The sequence below is a fragment of the Sardina pilchardus genome, chromosome 21 (assembly GCF_963854185.1).
Source record: "Sardina pilchardus chromosome 21, fSarPil1.1, whole genome shotgun sequence".
NCBI lineage: Eukaryota > Metazoa > Chordata > Actinopteri > Clupeiformes > Clupeidae > Sardina > Sardina pilchardus.
The window spans coordinates 29,556,324-29,578,281 of record NC_085014.1 but is presented as its reverse complement, the minus strand read 5'-3'; the positions used below and the strand labels follow the sequence as shown (position 1 = coordinate 29,578,281).

The following is a 21,958-nucleotide window of genomic DNA, read 5'->3' as shown; positions in this document are numbered from 1 at the left end:
AGTATTTGACTGAAGATTTCAAAAAGGCTGTTCCCAAGAGGTTTGAGCTACCTTAATATGGCCACCCTTCACTCAATATTTGTTTGCCAGTGGTTTACAGAGGAATTAGGGTCTCAACAGCAGTGCTTTCTCAGCTTATTAACAATCAAATGGGACCTACAATGGCCTGGGGAATCTCCTGAGATTTATGGTGCCCAGAACAGCACACTCTGCAGTAACGTGGGTCCATCTTACCATTATAATTCAGACTCCTAATAGAATTTCCAGTTGACCACATCCAATCTTTTCACTGCTTCCTCCAAATGTGATCTACTTAACCAATAGTTCACCTAATTGCGACCACATACAACACTGCTGTAATGTAGACTACAGTTCCTTTTTCAAATAGAACGACATATTCAGTGAAAGTTGAAAGAAACTGAAGACAGAACATTTACAAAAGGAAGAATACGCACTAATATGCTTCAGACTGACATATTTGTCTGCAGCAAATTATTAGTGAAGTGGTATGGGCAGCGCACAGATACAATACACAGACAATGCTATTCCTAATAGATCTCAGGATTCAATAGCAAATTACCTGTTGTATTGTAAAAATGACCTTGCAAATGATGTTGACACATTACACGTCATATTGACATACTACTCAATTACAGAAATATTACCCCCCACTTCTTTACCCCACTTTCCACCAAATGTCGTTATATTCTTATATCTAACTTTACGTCCAAAATGAGAAAAGCAAGCATAATGGTGATAATTTAAGGACAAAGCAAGCATACATTTTCACAGCTTGTGTACAATATTCCATTTTTCTAACAGCTATAGGCTAAAAGTAGACTGGTTGAGCAGTAAGACTAAAACTAGAGTTTTGAATTCAGTACACTATACTCCATATTTGTTGCTGCAATACATACTTCTCAAAATACATCCTTTACACATTACATCATCTTATTTGCTATTCACTCTGTGTGTAAACTGAACTCCAATAAGGTTCTTGCCTTAGATATATGATTACCTTACAAGGTAATACTAGTCTTTGATAGAATCACTAGTTCTATTTCAACCATTAATTCTCAAAGTGGGGATGTCTGTTTATCACTGTGATAATATGCAAAACAAAACTGTGAACACTCAGGTAAGTTCTCTTTTGTAGCATAGACTATTTTAAAATGCATCCATTAATGAATGTTACGGGGGGTGTGGATGGGGGCAGTCACAATTTGCAAACCAGTTGTATACGAAATGTGCACCGTTAAAGCTCTTTATTCCCTAATGCTGCTTTTTCAGCCTACCTTCAATTCACATTCACATCAATCATCCTCTCTATGTAAGTTTAGTTATCACTCTGGCACTAATCAAAAGAGAAAACTGTCACTGACATTGACCTGTGGCACCTCTTAATTATGCTCCCCAGAAATGACAGAGGCACTTAGCTTCTGAAGGGTAAATGGCCACCATCAATCTATATGTAATATCAATGAGTTCCTAGAAAGGCAAATTATTATTATTTTTCTCCTCCCATCTGTGACAGCATAGAAATCTCGGGGCAAGAATTTATGGAAGACAAAATGCAACCCAAGGCTTCCTCTCCTTCTCTCCCCCTTCCTCTTTGTTCCATCTGGTGCAAGGGATAGCACTCAACTCCAGGGAGAGCACCGCGGATCCCATCAGCGCTAAACAGAATTTATGCCTTTTAATTTTCTCAGAGAGTGCTTAACTGTTCCCGGGTGCTACAATGCATAACCGAATGCCATTTTTTAAATATGGGGGTCATTTTCATAAAGCATTATACACAAGGCGGATGCCCTTTGTTTTTCTAGGGCGTATAGAGAATGGAGCTGTTTTTGCATTATTTTAAAACATAATTATTTATATATTTAATGCTAATTCACCTTAATTGCTAATGTAATTATGCTTATATCAGGTACTAAAGATTTTTGGACTTAGATCCTTCCCCATACTGCATCCAATAATTGGAGATTATGGAGCTGTCAATTGAAGCCTGTGACCTTTTTTTTCCAAAAGACTGTTATCCATGTGCATAATCATTTTACAGTGAATAATTTCATCATGTAATTTGAGGACAAATGCTATTTCTTTGTTGAACTGAAGATTGTTCCTTTAATTTTATGATAATGCAGGTATAATGCTTTAATTTAGCTGATATCCCAATGCAAATTCACAACAGGCTTATTGAAATGGAATTTAGACACGACTTGACACACGTTACAGGAACACGTGCCAGTTTCTGTAAGCAAATGCACATCAATTATGCTGTTTGCTACAACAGTACTTACTATATATTTATTGACTAGTTCCTGTTGTTCCCATTCACTATCACAAACTAATGCTTACTCTGCAGGAAGGTGCTACAACCAAATATCCTAGCACCGACCACAACTTTAACTATCATTTCCATCTTTTCTATTCCAACAGTTTTTCTTGCAGTCTAGAAAAAAAAGTAATTGCGGGAGAGAAGATTGCTATTTTGTTTGTGCAAGTTGTTGTCCTTAGTCCTGTGCAGTTTTTCGTCTCTTGATAGATGAAAATGAAAACAAGGAGTAAAAAACTATTACCACCCAAGCTCACAATTCTTTGGGAGGCAAACATTATTTTACTTTTAATTCACTTTAATTCTGTTGTGATAAAATCAGATCTGCCACCAGACCCTGGCAGGACTGTAACTCTTGTGGTTGAGAGTATGCAGTAGTCTGAGAATTAGTTGCTATATGGAGGCATTTTGCTGGCACTGGATTTTCTAAAATATGGGATGTGCACTATATTCAATTCTTTGCATTTAAACTGCCCCAACTCACCTGATACAGAAAAAGGCTTTTTTTTTTCAAGTGTTGTGGGGGAAAAAAACATTTTGCTCACAGATGCATTGGATTTCACACTGAAGATGCTTTCTTGGTGTAAGTCCATTACAATAGATGAGTGAATTTCCTGTGTGCGACTGGCATAACTACAGTAAATGTTATGTGACAGATGACATTTAGAATGTTTAAACAAGATCATTACAAAACAATAATAACTGACCAGACTGTTGTTGCAAGTGAAAGGTTCCATAGAAAAGCAGTGAGGTACATAGAAAGGACACAAGGAATCAGCAATCTCTTGACATACGATTTCCCATTGATCTGCAAGCCGTTAACAATCAGTTTGTTTTCCTTTCATGAAAGCTGTGGAGAATGACAACCAAGTCAAACAGCCCATCTTCCAAATATATTTTCAAGATGCAATCAACTTTCTACACATCTACATTACAACAGGCCAGGTTAAGTGTTGACCATTGCTACCAGCCTGAGAAAAATGTCTAGTTTTCTCTGTGAGAAGTCAAGAGGCCACCTACAACAACTGAATTAATGACTTCATTTGTCTTTCCTCCAAAGTCCAATGGTTATGAATTTAACAACCCATTCAATCTTAACTCACAAATAAAATGTACAAAAATGGGATGACCAGGGGGTGGCGGTGTGGTATAGCACATCTGCTATTTATATGCTAATATCCTCCTGTCTTGCTGGATGGTCTTAGAAATGATTGGAGAGCGCCAATAAATCAGATATGTGAACCAAAGGCTACAACTACCTAGGAGGAGTAGAATATTGTCTTGGCATGAAATAGTTGCAGAGGTTTTCCAACAGTTTGGAAAACTGACTGAAGGGATACACAGATGAGTGAGTTTACAAGAAATTTCAATTCAGTGAAATGATTTGTCAACTTTTGTGGTAAATTGGATTAAAACATATCCTAAAGCTGAATAAGTTAGTATTCTCAATTTATCAGACACTGATCAGATTTGTATGGTTATTGTACACTCTACATAGTCATTTTCTGTTCAGTCTGCTTCAGCTACTGTACTTCCATCTGCCCAGACCTAATCCTTTTGCTTTTACAAATAATCATGGAGTGGTTTTACTCCAAATAACTTAAAATCCAGTTACACTACTATTGATCACATTTATTGCACTCTATTTTATACCAGTAAAACTTCTTTCAGCCCTTTGAGCATGGTTTAGTCTAGCAACAAAGCACAATACGGGTTCTTCAAGTAGTGTCAAAATATGTGTGTTGAATGGTTGAGGAGGGTTTTGGATAGTCTTTTTTTACTTAAGAGGGTTCCAAACTGAGGGAAATTACCTACAGTAGAGGTGGCCCAAATAGGCAGCCAAGATCAGAGCTGGTCGAAGTCTTTAAATATTAAAGAAAGATACTACAATGCTTCCTTTCTCATCTCCTTTAGCAGAGAAGACACTGTACCATTGTGTTTATGAAAAGCAAAGAGATCATGCCATCACACGACAGAGACCATACTATCCCACAATTCCTTTCAACAACAATAATTAAAGAGCCACCTCAATAATATCCACTGTCACATAATTACGTAACCTAGAGAAAGTGCATGCAGATTCTCTAAGAACTGTCTGTGACTGTCTTTTCCAATGTCCTAGGTTCAGGAAAAGTGGCTAATAGAGGACATAGGAGATCATTTTCTTTGTTTGTCGAAGTACAGCTCACAGCATACTCAAAAGTCTGGAGTACAAAAGGGAGAATGGAAAATAATGATTTAGGACATTTACGAGACATTCCCTATCAAAATTGCCTTGCCAGACAAATCTGTTAGCAAATTTGAATTTGCTCTACAGGTCCATTTAGAAAGGATCCCATTGATGTTTGTTTCTGTTTCATTCCATTTACGACTTGCAGTGAAATAAAACTTCATGCAGTTCTTTATTCGATTCCAAAGAAAATATACACGTCCATATATCTGTTTAACCCTATCACCATCAGTTCAGCCATTGGTTGTGTTGAGTGCACACAATTGTATTTGGTGCTTTTTGTGACTGCAAATGGGTGACAATGAGATCCTTTCCAAATGGACCTGCTGAGCAAATTCAAATGTGCTAATAGGTTCAGCTGGGCTTTCCCAGGCTATATGGAAAGGGCTGCCTTTTAAATCTTCTGCTGCTCAAAAAGCCTGATAGATAATGTTAGCCTAATTGAGAAAAAGAGAGCTAAGACTACTACTAATCCTAATAACTATATTGTGTGGCGGAATAATATTGGGAGCGCTTAGACTCTGCGCAGTAATATCCTCACTCCAAAGTGAAACTGAAAGTGCAAGAGTGAGGATACTGCGCCACGCAATATAATTATCCCTCTTACCTGCTTAGAAATGCACCACGTTTTATTTTGTCTCACCATACTTGGTTGTGTGACTACTCGTGTAACTGTATTTTAATAGGGAAAACATGGAGGTGTTTGGTCGCTTCTAACTTCAGCTTCTAAGGTTTAAGAAAAAACACCAAAAATAAAAAAAAATGTCCGGTGCTTTAAAAATATGGAAAATATGTGTGTGTTTGTGTAGTTATGGGGAGCCCATGTTTGGTTTAATGCCCTGGAACTGGACATTTTGCCATGACCCTCCCTGTTTCTACATGGAGGGCACAACAAGTACACGGCCCTCCATCTGTTGTCATGGTACTAAGAACAGAGAATAGATGCCCGGGATTATTGTGTTTTCAGCATCTGAAAGAGACCACGGACTGCTGATGCATACACTGTAGCATGAGGGCTGTTTTTAACGGCCCTAAACACTAACGGAACAGTAAGTAGAATCAACTGAACAGAGGCTTTCCTGAGCCTATACAATGATTTTCTTTACAGAATTGGATGCATGGTTATGATGCAGTGCCATCTGAGGTCCAAAAGACCACAAGCATACAATTATGTTTTTCAATTCTATCAGTTATTTGCGAAGAGTTTTCAGGATTCTCTGAATATTTGTTATTACATTAGGTACTGTAGATCAAATAGTTCACAATGTTATGTTAAGAAACATCAAAATTGCCTTTTTACATAATGTGACTTCACAGGTTTGCACAGAGTGATGAATACCCTACATCTTTACTTCTGGGATGCTCTTTCATACCAATTCATGTTGCCAGTTACTCTATTAATTATGAAACATTCCTCCTTTTGTTTTCTTTATCATTACACAACTTATCAAGCATTTTGTTACCCCCGTCCCAACTTTTTTTGAAACATGGTGCTGGTACCATATTCAAAATGAACACATATTGACTATTTCATGAACTACTTACATGTATTGTGCATCGTGTGCATACTTGCATGCGCGCACAAGTGTGTGTGTGTGTGTGTGTGTGTGTGTGTGTGTCGATCCTGCTTTTCCAAATAGTTGCAACAAGATGCCCAAGAGGATTAGTGCTAAAGAAAGTTCTTGTGCTTCTTCAAACCAACAGCGCAACCAGAGAAACATTTCAGCATTTTGTGTAAAAAATACTTCACATCTCAACATGTAAGTGATTCAAAAGGTTAATCATTATGCTTGCACTGAACCTTCCTTGTTGATTTAGTGTTCTAGTTATCCCTTCCCAAGGTACTGATGAAATAATCAATGGACAATCACACTTCACCAGCCACCAAAGCTTAACACCATGTAAGTATTGAGTAAAAATCCTCCAACAGGTTTTAAACATTTGCTTTTTTTCGACTTAAAACAAACTACTTGGACAGACTCAGTCAAGACAGTCTAAAAATGTGGTGACCAAGATTAAGTCAAATGACTAAATCTGTTATTAGGAAAAATAGAATAAATATGATGAAACACTTATCAAGACAAGTTATACAATTCTACATGGCATGCTAAAGTGCTTTACAACAGCCCTTTAATTGCTTCTTAAAGCATGCTTTATATTTCAATATCTTATTATTCCAGTTCAAACAGGCATCATCATAATAACTGTTTGTTAAATAAAAGACCCACTTCAGGTGGAGAATTTAATAATATATTAAGCCAAGTTGTCCATGAATAGCAGTTTTATATTGCTTGCTTCATCCACATTATGTGATCTTCATTAATAATTGAATGTTAAAATAAAACATCAGTTTCTATTTTAACTTTGAGGTAAATACTGTATATTGTGCCATTTCATTACCATCAATACCCTGCCATTTTATAATGGAGGAGGAAATAGAATATCCATATTTCAACAGTAAACCACTGCCACCCTGTGGCTAAAGTTGGATAGCACATCATTTCCACAAATCATCATATGATCAAAGAAGGAAAGAAAAAAAAACACCTTGATATACTACCTTCAAGACAAAAAACAACATTATTTCGAAAAAGGAAATGACTTACCACTCTGCGATGCCTGTTCTTTTGGCTGATGTTAAGGGTTTTGTGCTTCTGTAGAGCAGATTCCAGAGAGTGCTTCAGCTCCACGGCCTGTCTAAGAAGCTGCTCCTCACCTCCAGCTCTGGTGAAAACCTGCCATAGATCACAAGTCATGGGTCTGACACAACACTCAGTCTCAATCTCAGCCAGTGGTTAAGTACCCTAAGCAGTGGCACAATAGCTAGATTTCAATACAGAACAGTACACTAAGCAGTGAATACTTAAAAAAAAAATAATAATAATCTTTCCCATAAGACAGAGAAATATTAGTCAGGGAGATATTAGTCTGGAACACCATAGTTCACTACAGTTTCTATCGGTCGGCAGATTTACCTGCCCAATCAGTGATGAGAGGGGATGATGCTATAGTTTCGAAACCGAAAGTGGCTGTGGTAAACGGTAGTAGACTAGCAACGCATGCAAACATCAAAAATTGCAGTTCGAAGAATGTGTAAATGTATTTACAGCAAAGGTAGGCTCACATTGTTTCCTGACTGCCAATGCTGTTTATTGTCAGTTCGTAAAGTTTAAGCGAAATAGGAAGTAACGCTAGCCTAGAAATCTAGACGCCCCTAGCAGCAGCAAATCTAATTTGCTGCCCGGGTCAGTCTAGCAACTCTCCGTAGAGCTTGGGAGCTGGGCTTTGGCAGAATCACCGGACCAATCACATCGTATTAAGTCGGTGGGCGGGCTTAAACATAATGATGACTGACATGCGACCAGAAGGTGCGACCGTTAAGCATCCTGCTACTTGAAAACAAGAAGATGATACGTTTAGCGCTATCCTATTGCGTGGAGAGGGAATTCTAAAGACAACTGTTTATCCCACCCCTCCGATTGAGCCCTGCCTACGGCGAGTTCCCAGACCCTACATTTTGATGTGGGTCTGGCTGGTCAGGCTAAAGTAACGTTATAAATCCCTGATCAATGTGATTGGTTAGGCTGGACCTATGACTTCAAATCGCAATGCAAGTGTTGGGAGAGGTTTCCCAATCGTGAGTGACCAGACTCTATTCACTTTGTGAATGGGTTAGGTTTACCAGACCACCACGTGGCCATACCATGCCATTACACCACCAAGCGAAAAACATAACCGCCTCCTGAATCAAGACGGATCTCTCCCAAAAGGTAATAGTTTCTTTCTTGGGTCATTTCAGACCTTCCCTGAAAATTTCAGCGAAATCAATCCATTACTTTTTGAGTTATCTTGCTAACAAACAGACAAACAGGCAAACAAACAGACAAACAGACAAACAAACCCTGATTAAAACATAACCTCCTTGGCGGAGGTAATAAGGATTCTTATCTGGCTAAATATTGTTGAGCATAGTATTTGCACATACTTATAGGAGTGCTATTATTGATGCATTATGTTTAAGGTTGATGCCTGAGTAGTGTACAAATAATTCTGAGAAGTAGTAGTTTGTAGGCCCGGCCTACATAAACTAACTCATAGTTTAAGATGGTGGTGGTCGCTCTGTACAACCTCTAAGTGTCAGCAACTGTGTGTGTATTTCTCAGAAAGTTGGCGAGAAGATACACACACAGTCATGTTAATGTTACTCGATGCATCCCACCGCAAGGTTCTTACATTTTTGTGCATGAGGCCCATGGAGTTCTACAGGAAGAAACAGGACTACAGGACTCCAGGAAGAAAATGGACACTGATTGTGGTTAACTTTACTGCAAACTGCTTTACACTCTACTTACAATGTTTACAATGTCAATGTCAATACAGCATGCTACATGATTAAACTTTGTCATCTCCATTGCAGCAGATATAATTTACGCTATGTTACTCATTTCATTTGAATGTTTAATTTAATTTAATTTTAGTTTGGACACCCCTGGTGTAGACCATACCCTATCAGAACATAGGGCACATGACACTATTACCACCAATTGAATGAATTCAATTTGCAGAAAAGAAAAAAGTATTTGGGCTGACCAACATATTGACATGTATACATTAAAACAGTAGATTTGAATAGAAACTGTAGAGATGGCATTCTAAGCAAACTGAAAAGTGCCATGGGCCAAGACAGATTGCAGAGGGCTACCTGAATCCAGGACTGTACAGCTGGCAGATATTTGGTGGTGATGAGTAGGTGCAGGTCCTTTACAGTGTCCAGAACTGCCTCATTGTCTGCAGTCTCCTGAAGATCCACATCTGTGCACAAAAAGAGAGGATAAATTTTAGCTTAAGTCACCCTGGGGCCTCTTTTAATTGTTATTGGTTAATAATACCAATTAAGTACTCTTATTTACTATTTTATGTAGTAATTAATACCAATTAAATTCATGTCAACGTCTCTGACTGGCAGACAGTGTTACTACTGTAATTTCTTACTGTACTGTTTATAACAGTAAGGAGTTTTATTGGATAAAATGAGTAGACTGGCAGTCTAAAATCCAAGGGAACGGTGTTGTATTTAGACAATACAGTATCCAGCAATGTTGAGCTTTAAGCACTTCCAACAATTACACAAGGTTTCAGTGAAATTAAATTATATTATAAGTGACATAAATAAGTAAGCCTCAAATTCTGAAGGGTGATAATCTGTGAGGTGCTTAAATGTTATCGATGAGTAAATGCCAATGCAATAAAATGTTTGAGATGCCATAAATGAGATGCCAGAACAGTAGAGTCAACAGGGATTGCAAATATCTGAAAATAGGAGCTATCCTCTGGAAGAGTTTGATGACAAATATCAGAATTTAAAGATACATAAATTCCCATATCAGATTTGGCCAACCATTTACGGCTATGTTTACACCGTCAGTTAAATGTGACCCAATTCAGATTTTTCAATTCAATTCAGAGGCAAAATTCTGATCTGCAACACGGACGTCTAAACAGGAAAAAAGTGTGTGGCTTCTGAGAGGTTCAGATCAGATTAAGGCCTCATTCATATGTGGAAATAAATCTAATATGAGTCGGAAATGTGTTCATGTGTCTGCAGTCTGAACAGGCAGATCGGATATTTCCTGTCATTTTGAACCTGTGCATCATTGAAAATGCCTACGATCTTTTACGCTCTCGTATAACATTACATGCAGTGTTGCTTTCAGTTTCACATGAACGCACGATTGGCAGAACGGTGAAATGCTGGTCATGAACAAGCTATGCTTACAAGTGCTTAAGGCTTTGATGTTGACCACAACAATTTATTCAAAGCACTGTTTGCAAATATGACCCAAGAGGTACTCCTCAGACGCGCTCATTTTACATCAATGCTTGCTCTCCACCGCAGCTTCCACAGCTCCCATGGAATATTGATCTAGAGTTTCGGTGTGTCTATATATCACCCATTCACACAGTAATATCCATCTTCAAGCTGATAACCTTTGACAACTTTCTGCAAAGTGGAATGATCACATAAATGCTGCTGATCACAGAAATCAACATACCCGATATGCTGAGTTCCAAACTATATTTGTGAGACATCACACCAGAGTTGCGCAGGAAGGAACTCTCATTTGGACTCTCCTCGGTTTCACTCTCAGAATCATTTGGATCTTTTTTCTGCGTCATCTTATCAGATTCATCATTAAGGTCACGACTGCAGCATGGCTGGACATCTTCGTTGCACTTTGAGTCTCGAAACTCTACGGATGTTGAAGCTCCATCTGTGCTGGCTATAGGCTCCAGGTTGCACATATTAAAGTTTTCTGGGTCAGGTAGTAAGAGCTTCATACAGCTGAGGATCTCAGTCAAGGTCACCTCAATGTCTTCACGGGTTTCTGCATTGACAATACACAAAAACAGATTCATGTACTCCACACTCACCGTTCTCATGATAGCCAGACATCTCATGACAACCCATGGGATTGAAATCCTGTTAGTGGCGCATATCTACAGGATAACATAGACTAAGAAGCATGTAAATAGGCAAAACCTAATACTAGTAAGTCCACATGCTGCAAAAAATCAAATCTATAGTGCTACAGTATATTCTTACATTACTGTAAGAACAAATCTTACAACAAATCTATTTGGTATTGCTTTTATTAAGAAGAGACTTGTCTAGCACTGTCTTGAAAGAAAACTTTGACTTAATATAAGTATAGGTATGTATACGTTTTTGTTTTTCTCTGCATTTATCCCAATTTGTGAATTAGTGAACACACAGAGCACACAGTGAATACACAGTGAGGTGAAGCACATACTAACCCAGAGCAGTGAGGGGTTAGGTGCCTTGCTCAAGGGTACTTACAGGCCCAGGGTACAAGGGACTGGTCGGGGATCAAACCGGCTACCCTCCGGTTACAAGCTCGAAGCCCTAACCAGTAGGCCACGACTGCCTCAAAACAATAGGTGATTTTAAGGAGTCTTATCAAGACAAATATACACAATGCACTGGCAGACATTGCTCGTTTGCTCGTTTTCAGGATGAGACGTCTTAAAATAAGTCAAACTCGCCTTATATTAAGTCAAATGCTTTTATGAAAAAGTGCTAGGTAAGTCTCTATATACTGAAAACAATACCAACTAGATTGTTTTATCTTGATACAAGATTCATAACACTTGGTTAGATTTTATTCGATAAGCAGTGCAGTTTACCAACTGATGTAGAAACAATGTAGCAAATAATTCAGGTTTAAGGGGATACATTCAGAAGAGTTCACACCTTGTATTGTGAAAAAGCAGCAAGCAGCACGCATTGTCTAAAACATTAAAAAAGAAAAAAGTACCCTCCATCTCTGACTTGGCTTTCTCAAGCTTCTCTTTGTACACCATTTGCAGTCTTCTCTGTCTCTCCTCTTGTCTCCTTCTTTCTGTAAGAGTTCGAGCCTCCACATCCTGAAAATCTACCTTAAATAAAAAAAGATGATTTTAAACATAAATAGATCAAAATTATTATTTATGGTACTCTTATGTGAAATCAAATGCAAATTCAGACTATCAGTCTTATGACATAAAATTTCCCCCAAAAAGCTGCATGGTGCACCTTACAACAATGGCATAAATCAGGTTGATATTTAAAGGGACACTTCACCGATTAGCATTAAGCTTTGTATCTTTAGAAAACCAGTCACGTTTTTGAATGGTCGTGCATCATTCCCTCAGTTTGCCTGGAGATGGGAGAAATACGGATTTCAATGTTGGACTTCCTGCTTTCAATGATGTAAAAATCATCATTTTACATCATTGAAAGAAGGAAGTCCTATTCATGGGTTTCATTGAAATCCGTATTTCTCCCATCTCAAGGCAAACTGAGGCAATGATGCATGACCATTCAAAAACATGACTGGTTTTCTAAAGATACAAAGCTTAATGCTAATCGGTGAAGTGTCCCTTGAACTCCACAAATACAAATTATGTATTATTAAATTTGATATTTTTCACAATATTGTGGTGAAGGAATTTCCACCTAAGTGATTTAGGCTCAGCTGCAAGTTGACCATTTTTTGAATTTCGTAAATAAGGTCACATTTTAAGTTAAAGTTACCAAAATAAATAATTCACATGACATACTTGAGACACTTATAACTATGTATTACATCAACTAAATAATTTAACAAGGCAATACTGACCTTTTTCACTTGTTTAAGAAAGTGGAAGCCAAGAGCAAGCTTCTTGTAAGCCTCTCCATAGGTGGCATGCCATGTCTGTACAGTCTGGATAGCTAGTCTCTTCAACTTCTGGGCAACTTCCTTTGGTGGTGGCAGTGGCTGATCTATGTCTGTCTCTACAGTGAGGTCAAGAAATTCTTGAAGATTGGCGACTAGAAGCACACGAAAGTAATGTGAGCGGCTGAACAACTCAGCAACTATGTGGAAAGCTGACAGCCTGATTTCTGCATGCTCCTGGTTCAACTGGGTTATGAGCAAATGGTACAAGTGCTCAATGTAGTCGTTGGAAATCCTGTAGGGGGTGGTGTAAAATATATTTTTACAAAAGTTTTTTTTTTTATATTGAATACAAAGTCTATGAATGCATGACGTTTAATCAATGTACAGCACATAGAATTGGTATGTTCACAGAAGGTGATGTATATTGTCCAGTTGCTATCCTACAAAATGTGTGAAACACAATGAAGGGATGAGTGCAAGACAGACATTGTCATTTTAAATCAAAGGTCAGCTTGTCAGTATGGCTGACAAAAGTCCGACCAAAATGAGAGTCGTGTACACAATTGTGTAGGTTTCAGCTAGATCAGGACCACAATAAGCCTATATCATCCCAAGCAATTTCCTGTAGACAAAGTTGCATCTCTCTAATTAACTTCAACTGAACACTTCTCCATTTCAGATGGAATTATACAATGTATTGCCAAAAGCATTGGGTTACCTGCTTTGACTTCCCAGAAGAGTTGAAGCTGTTAAGCAGCAAATGGTGGACCAACATCATATTAAACCCTATGGATTAAGAATGGGATGTCACTTACAGTAAGTTCATATGCGAGTCAAAGTAAGTGACCCAATACTTTTGGCAATATCGTGAATGAGACCTGCCAATAAAAGCAACAGAAGAAAATGGTTATTCTTTAGTAAACTATTTCAGTAATGACTCCAAAAACATGGTTCTTATATTTCCCATTGGCCTCCAATGAGTCATTGTATTGCTGTTGCACAGTTTGTGTTTCTTTCTGTGTTCACACTAGAACCGTTTCTGAAGCGGTGCTGCTGCTTCTATCTTTCTACAGTTTGCCTTTGATAATGGCACTAATTCCACAATGAGCTACATTGATGAGCTAAAATGAAGTCCAGAGAGCAGACTAGTTGTTACCAGAAAGCAGTCAACAACATATTGCATTTAAATAGTGCTTTTCAAGGTGCCCAGAGAGCTTCCCAGTGAAGTGGGAACCTCACTAACCACCATCAATGTGCAGCATGATTAGGGAGCCAGACTGAATGAGCCAGTTGGAAATTAGCCAAGGACACCAGAGTACCCCCTACTCTTTGTGATAAGTGCCATGGGATCTTTAAGTGAGTCAGGACCTCGATTTAAAGTCTCATCCGAACGGCAGCATCTCTTACAGCAGTGTCCCTGTCACTGCACAGGGGCATTGGGATAATTTCTCTTTGGCCAGAGGGAAGAGTGCCAGCTACTGTACTAGCTCCCCACCAAGACCATTTCCAGCTTCAACTTAGTTGCTGGAGGTCTCCAATCCAAGTACTAACGGAACGCACACCTGATAAGCTTCAGAAATTCAGCAGAGACAGGGTACCCATTGGTACTATCATACTCCCACAAGTCACGGTTGCAGCGTGGTTCAAGCAGCGCCTGAGATGTGCTTACAGTACATTAGCAGAATATGGCAGTATGGCTGCTCTAACCTGTTAACATGCCCATAGCAAGGACTATCACCACACAACAGAGTAGTTCTGCAGACACAATGCATTCAAGCCATCAAAAGGTCAAAGGAGAGAAGATAAAACAAGGACAAATCTTACTTTGATATCTTCTTCACCTCCTTCATCTTTTTTGCATTTAGAGTAGGTTCACCAGAAGTAGTCAGCTCTTCCACAAGTTGGGATAGTTTATCCCTATTTTCAGAATCCATCTGTTGGAGACATAAAACATGGTTTCCAAGGGGTTCCTGCATCAAGCAATATTTCTGTCATATGTTTGCATATAAACTCTTTCAATATCCGAGACAGTTGAAATGGTAAGAATAGAAATTAACCAATAAGTCTAACAGTCTATCTATCTATACTTTGTAATGTGGCCTGAAATAAAGCAACACAAATACAGAAAACACTTGCATCAATTCAACAACACAAAACACATACCATACAACACATTAAAAGATTCTCAGGAAGCATGTATCTGTTGTGTGAATTTGTGTGCATTGTGATCGTTGAAAGTGTGACCTCTGCAGTATAGGCTAACAACCAAATTCTATAAAAGCAGAAATATTAATCTGCATAACAATATCTATCTTAAAGGAATAATTCGGTATTTTACACTTTAAGCCCGTGTTCTGTATTGCCTAGCATGAAAACGAGTGTTTGACACCGACATTTTGACGATTGAGCCTGTTTGTGGAATTTGGCAGCTTTAGAATGGAGCGCTGTGTGGCTTAACATTGCTTGCTTTGTGTATGGTCTATTCTGTCCTTAAAACACCCCTAGACGTTCGTTTTTAAAAATGTGCAGCTCACCGAGTGGTTACTGGTCTTCAACGATCTTCTATGGCAAGTTTCGCCGAGAAATTCAAATTCTGTTGTGTTCTATTAGGCACACACGGTTGTGAGGTATCTGAAAAAGTACTTCCGGGATTTCGTAAATCCCTGATAAAAGATGACAGAAGCTGTATTTCGCTGCTAAACTTGCTATAGAAGGTCGTTGAAGACCAGTAACCACTCGGTGAGCTGCACATTTTAAAAAACGAACGTTTAGGGGTGTTTTAAGGACAGAATAGACCATGCACAAAGCGAGCACTGTTAAGCCATACAGAGCTCCATTCTAAAGCTGCCAAATTCCACAAACAGGCTCAATCGTCAAAATTTCGGTGTCGAACACTCGTTTTCATGCTAGGCAATACAGAAAACGGGCTTAACGTGTAAAATACCAAACTATTCCTTTAACATTCATGTTTTTAGGCACAAGAGTCATATTTTGCATGTAAATAAAAAAGCAAATTCAAGTCTCAAATCATCTAAGCCAATTTAGACACACATTTTCCAGATCTGCATTCAGGTAAGCTTGTTTCTTGCTGACTACAATCTAGTCGCCTGGCTGTCTCATCTATTCTTATTGCTTCCCTGTCTTTGCTATGACAGGTGCAAATTAGATGTACCGCAAATCGGTACAAAATATGTTTGCTGCTCATTCTAAATCAGGCTTGTCAATTTGTCTCCATCTCCTACTCCAGCCCCTACTCTTGCAACTTCCGTAGATAAATGAGTGTGTGCATAGTGTGTGATTGTTTTTGTGTATAGCTTCTCTCTCTCTGTGTGTGTGTGTGCGTGTTCACTTGTGAGTGTGTTGTGTACGTGGGGGTATTTATCTGTGCATTATCTGTGCATGTGTGTATTTTTATATGTGTGTGTGTTTATATGTATGTATATATGTGTTTGTGTGCATATTTACGTGTGTGTGCCTGTGTCTGTATGTAAGTGTGTGTGACTGTGTGTGTGTGTATGAGTGTGTGCATGCTTGCGTTTGTGTTCCTGCGTGTAACAATTCCTTCATCCTCCAGGAACTGCCTCCACACACATTGTGGTCGGCCATTATTGGGCACCAGTTTTAACCCAAAGCCCACTGCACCAGGACAGTACAGTACGGGTCAGACAATGTGTCTGAAGATACATAGAGTAATGGGGTGCCGTTGTCTTGCCCGTAGTAGAGGTCTGTGTGCCTCTCCAAGGATATGTCTCCCCAGACCACTACCTCATCACCAAACCAGTCATGCTGAATGATGTTGCAGGTAGCATAACATTCTCCATGACATCTCCATGGTGAACCTGCTCTCATCTGTGAAAAACACACGGCGCCAGTGGCTGACCTGACAATTTTGTATTCTATGGCAAATGTCAATTGAGCTCCACTGTGCTGGGCAGTGAGCACAGGTCCCTCCACAGGCCCTCTAGCCACCCTCATGAAGTCTGTCTCTGACAGTGTGGTCAGAGACCATCACACCAGCTGCCTGCTGGAGGTAATTTTGTAGGGCTCTGGCAGGGCTCCTACTGTTCCTCCTTGCACAAATGAGCAGATACTTGTCCTACTGCTGGGTTAAGGGCCTTACCACCCTGTGCTGGGAGACAGCAATCCTTCTGGCAATAGAACGTTGTGCTATTCCAGACTACCAACCAGTTACTGGCTTATGCTACCAACGTGACACTAACCCTGGCCAAATGCGAAATTAGAGAAAATAAAGAAAGGTATGATGGGAACTTATCAGTTGCCACCACTGTTTTGGGAGTCATCTCATGGCTGTACCTGTTGTCAATTTTGTTGACACCAAAGCTGATGAAATAGATTCACAACCACCTCTGTTACAGCAAAAGTGTTCCCTTATCTTTTTTAAGCAGTGTACAGGCTATGATACTAATGCTTCAGGGAATTCGTCCAACAACATGCCCTGATCCTGTCCCACTCTCTTCTGCCGTCTATTGCACCTGCTGTTATACTGGAAGTCATGCATGTATACTTCTTCATGCAGACATACTTCTTCACTCAGTTCTGGAGTAGGCCTAGTTCTAGCGCTAACGCAGCAGTAATGTTCTGCTGCTGACCACTCAGGGAGGTGTTGCTGTCCAGGAAAATATTGTAGGCTATACATTGTCTTGTCTTGTATTGCCCTATGATTTTTAGTATTAAGAGACTTACCTAGCACTCACGAAAGATCATTTTGACTTAATTTAAGATCAACGACCTCAGTCAGAGTTACAGAGTTACGGAAAGTTGTCAGCGACAGCAAACTTTCAAATCCATGAACAGTACACGATTTAATACATACCCTGCTATCTGACAACGTTGGATTTTGGCAGCTAACGTTTTGTTCAGTTCAAGAGAGCTATTTCCAAAGCCCGTCCCCTCCTCGATCGCAACCTTTGAATATTCCTGTCCCCAAAGCTTGCCGTAGGTTTAAAAAAATATATGTCCTATCCAGTAATTGTATACAGTACAAAGTGATGAGGTATAACTTGTTCTTCTTTTTCTTGACCTGAGCGAAGAAAATGTGGTCGACAGAAGAAAGACTCACTAACCCTTCCAAAGCGATCCACTACATTTCATCAACACTCTTTCAATTTCCGGTCAATTTGTTACAAGACAAAATAAAAGTTTTCGGCTTTTTTTGTTTGTCTGTTAGTTAGTTAGTTAGTTTGTTTGTTTTAACTGAAGGGGTTAAAGTTCTGAAGGAGTCTTCCTTTTTTCTTGACTTGAAGAAATGTGCTCGACAGAAGCAAAAGACAGGTAAACCTTATGCAGCGCTCCACTGCATTTCGTCAACGCCCCTTCAACTTCCCGACACTCTGTTATGTGCCTAAATAAAAGTAATCAGAAACCCGCATGCTTTTTTTGTTGTTGTTTTGTTGATTTGGTTGTCTTTGAAGGGGATGAATTTAACTTTAGGGGATAATCGATGAGAAGTTATGAGTGGATATCACATTTCTGAAGAAACAGGCAGGGTGGTAGGGTGGTAGCTGGTAGCCTACATTTTTGCTCACTTTTGCACAATTTTAGCAGATGTTAAACATCCACTATTTAATATCTTTGAACTGCTGCCATCAGGCAGCAGATTTCGTTACACTGCCCTTTCTAAGAACAGGACTAAGACATCATTCATCCCACAAGTAATTAGCCTTTTTAATAAACATAGGCCTACAAGGTAAAACACTAGATTTAAATTGTGCCGTAGGCCTACCCTGCTGCGGGCTTGAGCAAGATGTCACATCTGTAGCCTACATTCACCAACTTTGCACATCTGTAGGCCTACATTTGTATATTTATCATTGTACATTTTATTATTATAATTTACTATTATCATTATTATTCTTTCCTGTGCACCCACACTGCCTCAGTGCATTACTGGTCACTATGCATTGATGCCATGTGTAGAAACAGTTTTTTCCTGTTTGTCTAAATGTTTCATGTTTTAAAATGTCCCCACCGTCCATGTCATGTCTTGGGCTTAATGCTTAATGTCAATGTGCTTGGGGTTGTTATTGTTATTGTTTTTATGTTTTGATACTGTATAAGGTCATGTCCAAGCCCCATTTGCTGACAATTACTTTCCCCATGGGGACAATAAAGTTTCTCTACTAGGCCTACTACTCTACATTGCTGCTGTTTTGTTGCAGTCCTCAAAACACCTAGCCTATGTTAATTTTGAAATCTGTATAGGTTTAAAGGAGTTCAAACAGTTATCTGCGCCAACCATACAGTCATGGTTGAAATTGTTGGCACCCATGCTAAAGTTGACTAAAAAGAGGAATATCAAATCATCTTTTGTTAATTGATTTTAATGGCTTAAGTAATAAAATTAGGAAAAATCCAACCTTTAAGGACACCAATTTTCTTTGTGAATGAATAATGAATCATAAATAAATAAATGTTCTTCCCAAAATACTGAGGTCAAAAATATTGGCACCCCTATGTAACCCTATGGGAATAGAGAACGATTGCGAAGGTAAAACACTCCCTATATAGATTTTACCCTCATGTTTTAACTTTTGTTCTCTGAATTTTGCCTACAAAAAAGGTACAGTACCATCTTTGCCCAAATAAGGAGATCTGGTATCTTGAGATTTTTTTCTATGGGAAAATAACCTGTTAAACTCTCGCGGGGATGAAGTCTATGGACATGCAGAGGAAGTGATCCCCGTTTTGCGCCCATAGGGTGCCTCTCAACATGCCTCCTCGATCCTCGATGCTCAATCCTCGAGGGGCGTTCCCACTGATCTATAACTAACACTGGATCCCATTGTCCCCCCCCCCCCCCATCATTCTTTATGTAGATCAGTGAGGATCGAGGCCCGAGGAGCGAGGGAGGACGTATAAACGCTGCATGAGAGGCACCTATAGACATGAACTACAACGACGTATCTTGCTCCGCCTTAAGGATCTTTGGGCGAACTTCAGAGGTCTATTGGGCTTGTAAAATTGCAATTGAGTTTATTTGTTCTAAATCAAAGTTGAATACATACCATATTAACATCAGAACACAACACATTAAAATACTCGATTCATCCATTCTATGTCCTCTTTAAGAAACTATGCAAGTTAAATTATTATTATTATTATTAATAATAATAACAACAATAACAACAAAATAATAATAATAATAATAATAATAATAATACATTTAAAAAGTATGACTGCAGACTCTGGTTTCTCCTGGCAAACAAACCTGACAAAATTGTAGGTATAGTGGGTTTCAGATTACTTGGTGGAAGATGGAATAGAGGTGGAATATTTTTTCAATGAATGACACCATTTCACAAATTAGGACACATCGAACGTAACCAGGTTGACTCAGTACTGCTGCTGGAAACATTGTTCATGTTTCAGAATTGCTAGTCACAAGTTTAGACAATTCTGCTACTTTATGCTTATGTCTCTCAACTGATGCTTGGATACAGAGACTACAGGTGCCCTCACATAGTCCCATACAGTCAACAAAGTTTCAATAAGCACACTTAATGAAGCAAGTCTTATTTTATTTAACAAACCTTTATTAGCAAATTAATTTCTTTTTACACCCTATCAGTAAAAACATGCTTGATATTACCTTACTACTGTTGCAAATATTTACATTTCAGTGGTAAACTTTTAGATCTTGGGCATGTTCTGAAAATGACTCAAGTGGCATGTTAATGTGACCTGCTAATAGTCGCGTGAGATGTGTGAAAGATCCCGGGGGAAAAACGGAAAAAAAAGTTTGCCAGTCTTTTATCCATGCTTTTACACAGAAGGTAGCCTAATTGAGATGAGGAAAAGTCACCCTTTTATCTGAATTAAAGTAACTGATGAAGAATTGATATATATGCCAAGACAGTACCCAGTCAGTCAAGAAACGGCTAAAAGGGTCATGATCCTACCCGATCAACAATGTTACACAGTCCAACATCGAGTGTTTAATTGTTTGTACTATATCAGTGTAACATCAAATTAAGTCTGAAGCCGGTTTTCAATGTAAAATAACTGCATTGTACTGCTTCTATGAGTTTGACGACATCTAAGAAAATATCCTGTTTCTCCTATTCAGAGTTGAGTTCAGAAAAGTTTCTTTTTCTCTAAAGCCTACCAAGTTACGCCGACATACTTTGACAGGATTTGGGAAAGATTCTTGAGAGATATAGTCTTTTAACTAATGATCCTCAATCAAGCTTTACTCAGAAGACTACAATCTTTCAATAATCTTCCCCAAATCTTGTTTAAGTCTGTCAGTGTAAGATAGGCTTTAGTTAATGTTTCATGCCCTCATACTTTTATAAGCATAGCACACAAACAAATCTCCAAAGTAACCCTAGCATTGGTACTGCCATGACTCTTGAGGTGATGATACATAGGGCAACGTTGTGGGCAACAGAAGCGGTTTCATGTAATTGGATGACCATGACAATCTGCTAGTACTCTCGGGAAAAAAAAAGATTCCCAGTATCAATCGGAATGTACCCAAACAACAATACTCTGAAACATTGCCTGCAACATTGCCTTGTGCGTCATCCGCTTTAAACTTTATGAACATGTATCGATAATATAATTGCAATAAATTGAAACCAAACCTTACATGTGTACGAATTAGTTTAATTAGTTTAAATACGGAAACCTGTGGCAAACAACCCCCAAATCCACACCCCTGCCCAGGGTCAGCTATGAGAAGTTTATTAACTTTTCAAAATCAATGTGTATAAAATGTGACTACCCTGAGATTTGGTTACAGAAGAATGTTCTACGCATGGTGTACATATTTCACAAAAGCTAGCTTACTGTTGTTAACAGATAGATTTCTGCAGAAGCAACTTCCCAAGACAGTCTTGTACAACCGGGACACCATTTAAGATGTTCTGTTTTGTAGTTCTTCTTCAAAGCCAGTTTTTAAGGATTGTGCTGTCTGACAAGAATGGCAAAGGAAATCACAAGAAACCAAACGGTAGTCACACTGTTTTTTTGTTTAAATACTAAGAAATCCAACAGATTTATGCTCAAAGATTTCAGTGGTGAATACAAGGTACCAAACAGTCCATTTAGTACACTTCATAGTAACTTGTGTGGTGCCACTGTTCCTTATTGAGTATTTTCCTACTAAATAAAAACTGTCTAACAGTTCTGGAGCTCTAGAGTTTGAATCCC

The 21,958-nt window shown here is 38.8% G+C and overlaps 1 protein-coding gene across 1 annotated transcript in view; it reads right to left on the bottom strand.

The window, feature by feature from the left end:
- The window catches only part of uvssa (UV-stimulated scaffold protein A), a 37,022-nt gene extending 19,141 nt beyond the window's left edge, over positions 1–17,881 (bottom strand). The window contains exons 1-7 of the mRNA XM_062524765.1: positions 17,619–17,881; positions 14,609–14,718; positions 12,746–13,076; positions 11,903–12,023; positions 10,619–10,951; positions 9,268–9,377; positions 7,172–7,300 (exon numbers count right to left, since the gene is read on the bottom strand). Coding sequence (XP_062380749.1) covers positions 7,172–7,300; positions 9,268–9,377; positions 10,619–10,951; positions 11,903–12,023; positions 12,746–13,076; positions 14,609–14,718 — 1,134 coding nt within the window. The 5' untranslated portion in view covers positions 17,619–17,881. The remainder of the gene's footprint in view (positions 1–7,171; positions 7,301–9,267; positions 9,378–10,618; positions 10,952–11,902; positions 12,024–12,745; positions 13,077–14,608; positions 14,719–17,618) is intronic.
- Between the last annotated feature and the right edge of the window lie 4,077 nt (positions 17,882–21,958).